We start from the raw sequence: 7,484 nt of genomic DNA on the forward strand, positions 1-7,484 counted from the left end.
TGGTCCAGGGTCACAAATGTAAAACATATGTGTATATATATATCAATAAAAAATATATTTGAGCAGTTTGCTCAAACAAAACAACATATTTGTTTGTTTGTTGATATTCATCACCTTTGAGTCACATGGTTTTGAGCATTGCTATTTTGGCCCAGTTTCGTGTAGAATTGGTTTATTGTTGCATAAGTTTTTGTTCATATCCCAAAGGTCATACTGTTGAAGTAGCCTATCGAATCTCATCTGTCGTATACCAAATTTCAGTAATTGTAATATAATAACAATGTTATGACATAATCATGCTAAAACATGATTTTTTTCTTAATCTGTGACACGTCAAGCAGTGCAATGGCCAGCACTGTACAACAATGTAAATGTCACATCGGTTGTTTTGCTGGGTCTCGTGAGAATCCACGCCCTCCGCACACGCGGGTTATTCCTGCGGAATGACAGTAAATAGTGTTGCGCCGCTACAGTAGCGGTATATGAGGGGCGGAGTCAGCGCGTCTAACTCCACATCCATCAGAATAATCTCGGATAAACCCTCATGCCGATGAGTGTGGAGGAGCTGGAATGCATGAACATGGACACAGCGCTGCGGTGTTATTATGTTTAGGCCTGTAAGAGGATCTTTGACCATATGGATTTACTGCGCTTTATGTCACGCTGAGCAATGAAGGATTCCGACAGCAAGTAACTTGAGCTGGACGTGCATAATGAACTCAGCTCCTTATGTACAGACGTGGATAAACACGCTTCTAAACGAAGGATTTGAGTACCAATATACTGGACACGTGTAGGTAAGCTGTTCTTGTTTACTAATGACTATGTCTCAAAACCTAGCTAGCTGCCTACATGGATAGCATTTTTGGGCATGATAGGCGCGCTCTAATGCCCCAAAATGCGGCATAGAGCAGGTCACCTGATGCGCATGCGCAGAAACAGGTGTAACGGCATGCTGAGCGCATTTTTGCTTTTGTTTATCATGTCATGTTATGCAGATACTGTTACAAGACAACATAATATTGGATTATGTTTCATAACTACTTAAAACACAGTTTTTCAAAGGCTATACGCAAAGTAAGCGACATTCAGCAGTCTTACTGCTCTTTTAATGACAAATGAGCTCATATAGCTAGACACCCAAATCTTTGTGTTAATATTTTATGATAGTTCTGTCTCTGTATTTTAACTATTCGTTTTAAAATGGCATAAAAAGAACAATACCACAAATATTTATTGTTCTAGTAAGCACTGTTTTCCATGATGAAAGGCTGCATAGCAATTTAATAATGTATAGCTACTTGCTGTAGTATTTACACTGGTAAACTCCAGAGCATCATATTCTCTAGTGTAAATATTCAAGTGCTTGTGAGAACCACGCAAATTCTTCAGAAACTCCTTCAATGTTTTGTTGTAAATTTAATTTCATACTGTTAGAAATTCTGCATTTTTAGTATGAAGAGGCAGGAATTCAGCATCAGTGCTGCAGCTGCCTACAGCCCATCATCGTCATGCGGTAGCCATGGCAATGGTCCAGCATTTACAGTAATATACTGCGACACTGCAGCAACAAGTTCTACATTCATCCTGACCCTGGCCACAGAGGCTCCGGGTAGAGGTTTGCCCCTTAGCATTGAACACCAGTCAGATATCCTTACAGAATCATTAGTCTCAGACATCATGACACAGCTAAACTTCTCAAAAAGCTAGCTGCAATACTACACTGTAATAATAACAAATACCAACATAAATACCATGTGTACAGACACGTTATTACTATAATTTTTCATTTTGAATAGACTCAGTGATTTGTATCAAGACTGAAATGTCAAGCATCTATCATTCATATTTAATGAGTTTCAGCGGTGTCAAAGTACAAGCAGTGCATTCCTATATCTAAAAATGTGGTACTGCAAATGAGAGATGATTACTAAAAACACAAGATTAGAAATAGTTGCTAGTTTTTTTGTAATCCAGTTGCATAGAAACAAAGTATTATATCTCATTTTCTTCACACATTTCATTGTTGCCATGTTAATGTTATCAGAAATTTTATGACAAACAAAATGCTTGTGGCTTGACATTTTAAAATAGATACATGAGTAATAAAATATTAAAATAAAATAATTAGAATATAAACTATTAGAAAACATAAATATTTATTTATTAAGTAACATCAGTACATTACAGTACATTACAGTACATCAGTAAAGTAACTGGATTTTAAGTTTGGAGATAAAAGAGAGCGATTATTCATATTATATATATATATATATATATATATATAGATTATTCATATTATATATAGATATTCTCTTTTGAATTATAATTCAAAATCATAAGAGATTATGTCAGTACAGTAAGTTCAGTGTAGCTGATTTAATTTGATCTTTAATTCTTTTTGCCATTTCAGTGTCCTCAAAAGTTAATGTTCCATTTAACAGTTTTTGATCAGTTTCTCGAAAGAAAACACAAATCAGAACTGCAACATAGGTCATTGAAAAAGTGATTTTGTGTTGCAAATACACCACAAAAGTATTTGTACCTTCTACTTTGAATATGTTAAGCAGCATCTATGTGACTTGCTTGTACAACTGTTTGTATATATTGCTCATTTAACATATTTGTTGAGATTTGTTTTAGTTAATCTATACATAAAATGTAATACTATCATTTAAACTCAGTAGAATGATAGATATGCCTTTTTACAAGTGATTTTTACATAAAGAAAACTCATTAACTGGAGCGGTTGCTTTGTCCAGTCAGTTCTTTTTGGCATAATAAAAGAAGAATGTTAAATAAGGAATAAGCCACTCTACACTTGGGCAGTTTTCAGAAACATTTTCATTTTTGATCCATGGATGCAGTAAAAATGGTAAAAAAGATAATGTGTTATGGTTTATCAAATAAGCTATTACAGTTTCTTTGGGCAATGGATAAAAGTCAACCACACAAAAACACAAAAAAGAGCTCAATTATAAACAGTCTATAAACAGTCACTAAGTTCGTTTCATGTACTTCTTTAAAGTAGCAGCTTACATTTTTCAGCTATATTTCAGTTTTTTTTTTTTTTTTGCTGTCATGTTTTTTAGATAGTACTGTCTTAAACATTGCTGACCAAAGACCATTAGAGCAGCTGTTTTGATATTTTATCTCGCCGTTGTCATTGTGCCTCTCAACACTGAGGTGAATACCAGATAACGTCTAATGAAATGTTTGGTCTTGCCTTGATTTTCTTTCTGAGCTCAACCAGTAAAAAGTCCAGGCAGTCAGCATCTATTTTATGAACTATTGATCTATAGACAGAGTGACCATACAGTATATCCATTTTCCTGATGTGTCCTGGCTGGGCTTTCTAAATTACCTAAAATGTCTGTGTTTGTTTACCTATTGTTTTCATACTCACTAAAGGTAATGACCAATAGTGCAGGCATTGTACTTAATCAACCAACTGTGGCGTTCGAGAAGGTGGGATCTTTAGAGAATGATCAAAGCAATACAAATACATCTACACATAATGTATGAGGACTGAGGACCTGTCAATGGGTTATAAACAGATTTTACAATTCTTTTGAATTCACAACCGAATGCCCAAATTGTATATACATTTTATGCCCAATTAAGAATTCAGGTAACTGTGTTGTGGCAAAGAGTTTTAAAAGAACAAACCACCCTGTCATGAAGATTATCTGTAAACCTTGTGTACAGAAAAATATGTAGCTCCTAATTGCAAATAGCATCAGAGTTTATGTAATACTTCTGTGTACAAAATGGCTGTAATACCCAGATGTAGCTTTCTATTTAACGACATTGATTTTGTCTCTTCATATTGCTCACCTACTGCACCCCCAACCCTTCTCTGTGTGTCTCTCCCTCTCTGTAGGTCTTCCTTTGTTAGCCAGTGTTCTACTTCAGTGCCTGTCCTGAGGAGCCTTTATGAATGACCCCCTTCGGTGACCTCCATTGACTTTGCTGGAAATGCTGAGGAGAGTAATGGATTTGTTCTTCTATCTGCATCCATCCTCTTATTGTCAGTGTGCCTGGATGCAGATGAATCCACACATACCGAGGAGAGAGAGTGTGATCATTGTCATAGTAACTGCTGGACTGATGAAGCAACGTGCCGCAACTTGTGGCTAAAAGTCACATGTTCACACTTAATAAAGAGCTACTGTTTTGAATGTTTCCTTATATGCAAATGGTGTGCTGTCAAATCCTGCACATCGAAAAAAAAATCCAGTGCAGTGTATTTGGCTCTTTTTGTAGGGCACTGTGAAGTTGGTCTTCTCTGTCAGGTACAGGGACTGCTGAGAACTAATGTTGCCTAAAACAGATGTATCAACCTCAAGTTGCTTCAGTAATTGACTCTGGTTGTTTGCTGGAGAGGGCCAGGGTCCAACCTCATGGCATGGGTCAAACTATTTAAAAAGCCCGGAGGCAACATGGCTGGTACAGGTGCCTGGAGTGGGACAGGGCTGGGCAAGTCCTACCAGCCAGGCAGTATGATCTCTCTCGCTTTGACCAAAGGTCTTCTTAATGAGCCAGGCCAGAACAGCTGCTTCCTCAACAGTGCTGTGCAGGTGAGTGATGTTCTGGTAAATACTGAACACATGTGCAGGTGTGGGTTTTCACAAATAGTGAATGTGGAATATTCTGTGTAATGCTAATGCAAGTCAAAGTTGCAAATACTCACAGATGTTATAAGAAATGGTGGGAACTTCCATGAAGAACTTTTAGCATCCTTGAAACCTACTGCACATATAGTAAAGGTTCTTTAGATTTTTTAAATGTGCTTCACACTAAGACAAATGATTCTTTTAAGAACTGTTCACTGAAAAGTTATTCTATGGAATCACTGTGAAAAACGCCTTTTGGAGCCTTTATTTGTAAAAGTTTATATATAGTTTTTCAATAAGAGTGCAAAATGATTCAACATGGTACACTATGGCAGGCTGATTTTATGCAAACTAAAGACCTGTTTCTTACAGGTTATTTGGCAGCTTGACATCTTCAGGAGGAGCCTACGACAGCTCTCTGGCCATTTCTGCTTGGGTGATGCCTGTATTTTCTGTGCTTTAAAGGTACATACATGAAGGCTCAAATGTCTCAAAACCTCCTAAGCTTTATTGTTTGAATTTCCGTTCTTATGATATGAAAATGATTTCAAATTGTGAATGGCAAATTTAAAGTAAGTTTGCATGCAATAGAAAATGTGATAGTCTTTTTCTTCCCTAATGTGATGTATATCCAAGTGAAACGACTTCTCAAACTAGATTTGGTCCATCTGGAACTGATTAGATCATTGGAGTTAGTGTTGTCAAAAGACCCGGTATTTCGGTACCAAGTCGGTACTGAAATTAGCGTATACGTAGTTAATCGTTAGCTTTAGCGCAGCGAACGCTAATATAATGAGCATTAGAATGAATTTAGTTAATTTTGTTCAAAATTATTTCTTTGTTAACTATTTAATGCTCCTATAACGGAGTGATGTAATTTGCTCATGTGAGTGACACATTGCTAGATTATTGACTAGCCCTTGTACCGGTATGCACGTCAGATTATAAGGACACATGAATTGAAAAAATTAAAAATAAAAATAATTGTCCATTTTGATTTCTTGGTGACGTGATCTTATTTCAACAAAAATTTCAGACAACATAGCACATGTTCTTTATGGATAAAACTATTACATACTGCTTTGTGACAAGCTCTATGATTTTTTTTTATTCAAAATGATGAATATAAGAAATAATATATTTCATTCAGTACTAAAAAGCATAGAAGGTAATAGTACTTATTATATGCTTATTAGACATATATTATCTTAGTTCTTGTAGACAGTAAACAAACTGTGAGTCTGGGCTTACTGGGTTCTGAGACACAACCAAAGTTAACATGGCACACACATTCATAATCATATATTTTACAACAGCGTCTCTCAAGGAACCCTATGTTGCATTTTTGAATTGTGTATACTGCTGCAGTGCTGAGTTTGTATGTGAGGTTTATTGCATTGTTTCTTTTCATAGAGCATCTTCTGTCAGTTCCAGCAGAGTCGAGAGCGGGCTCTGCCGTCAGATACCCTGCGTCATGCTCTGGCTGAGACCTTTAAAGACGAGCAGCGCTTCCAGCTGGGCCTTATGGATGATGCAGCAGAGTGTTTTGTATGTTTGACCTCATGTATATGAACATGTATATGCATATTGTATATGTAAATGTAGAATTTCAATTTATTTGAGATAAAATCTCTTTATACTTTTTTGTTTAGCTGTGGTGCAAAAGCGACTACTGAATTTAGACCTTATTCAAGGCTAATACCCGTGTCTGGTTTCTAAGGCCAGTAAGCTTTTATTAAAACTGGAGTTATATGGCAGTGCTTAAAGTTGTATGCACCTCTGGGAAGTTAAAGTGGAAAGGTTAAAGTGGTTTATACATCATCACTGTGTCAGCTGATCTAATTTGATCAGGGTCCAAATGATGTTCACTTGTGACCATCACAAACAGTCAGTGTTGGGAAGGTTACTTTGAAAATGTAATAGGTTACAGATTACAAGTTACCCTATTTAAAATGTAATAGTAGTGTAACTTTTTTAATTACTTTATTAAAGTAATGTAACTGATTACTTTTGATTACTTTTTGATTACTTATAATAATCATATATATATATATATATATAAAAAAAAAGCAGCGGGCCAAATCGGCTGCTGACGGCCAGTCCGCGCCTGATTTCCACAGAGACAAGCAGAACGTGCAGAATTCATTTGTCTTTTTGCGGCTTAATATTCACAGACACTATAGTCCATATATTGCGTTTTGATTCAAGTGTACTGACCTACTTTTGATTTATTCGTCCAAAATGTGGCATATTCCGTCCGCGTTAGGCTATAGTAATCGTTAACATTTTCATAAGTAACTGTAATTAAATTACACATTTGTTCTTAGTAACTGTAACTGATTACAGTTACATTTATTTTGTAATTAAATTACGTAACGCCGTTACATGTAACTAGTTACTCCCCAACACTGCAAACAGTTATGTGTGCACTGTGCAGTGGTCTAAGCTAGATTTCATGAACTCTGCAGTGTCTGGGCACTGCCTAAATGTTTGCATTTTATAGTAAAAGCTGCACAACAGAATTAAACATAGTTCACCAAAAAAATGAAAATGATGTCATTATTTACTCAATATCATATTGTTCCAAACCTGTATTGACATTCTTTTTGTTTCTGTGGGACACAAAATAAGATATTTTGAAAGTCAGCGAAGTCCACTGTGGGAAAATAAAAATCACTGAGACATTTTTCAAAATTTTCCTCAAAAGAAAAAATGATACAGGTTTAGAATAACATGGTGGGGGTAAGTAAATGTTGTCAGAATTCAAATTTTTGATGAACTATCCATTTAAGGCCTTTCTAGCTTGACACTTGTGTGATGAAAATCTTGAAAAGCTAAATGTTGAAAGGTCTAATTAGAATGCATATA

The 7,484-nt window shown here is 35.8% G+C and overlaps 1 protein-coding gene across 4 annotated transcripts in view; it reads left to right on the plus strand.

The window, feature by feature from the left end:
* Nucleotides 1-491: 491 nt before the first annotated feature.
* The window catches only part of usp53b (ubiquitin specific peptidase 53b), a 30,224-nt gene continuing 23,231 nt past the window's right edge, over nucleotides 492-7,484 (plus strand). The window contains exons 1-5 of one of the 4 annotated variants that reach the window (XM_016495327.1): nucleotides 492-797; nucleotides 1,455-1,612; nucleotides 3,884-4,580; nucleotides 4,989-5,081; nucleotides 6,030-6,164. In XM_016495327.1, coding sequence (XP_016350813.1) covers nucleotides 4,404-4,580; nucleotides 4,989-5,081; nucleotides 6,030-6,164 — 405 coding nt within the window. In that variant the 5' untranslated portion in view covers nucleotides 492-797; nucleotides 1,455-1,612; nucleotides 3,884-4,403. The remainder of the gene's footprint in view (nucleotides 798-1,454; nucleotides 1,613-3,883; nucleotides 4,581-4,988; nucleotides 5,082-6,029; nucleotides 6,165-7,484) is intronic. The other 3 variants (XM_016495336.1, XM_016495311.1, XM_016495319.1) reach the window with 3 other exon arrangements.

The sequence above is a fragment of the Sinocyclocheilus anshuiensis genome, unplaced genomic scaffold, assembly GCF_001515605.1.
Source record: "Sinocyclocheilus anshuiensis isolate Anshui unplaced genomic scaffold, SAMN03320099.WGS_v1.1 scaffold517, whole genome shotgun sequence".
Lineage (NCBI taxonomy): Eukaryota > Metazoa > Chordata > Actinopteri > Cypriniformes > Cyprinidae > Sinocyclocheilus > Sinocyclocheilus anshuiensis.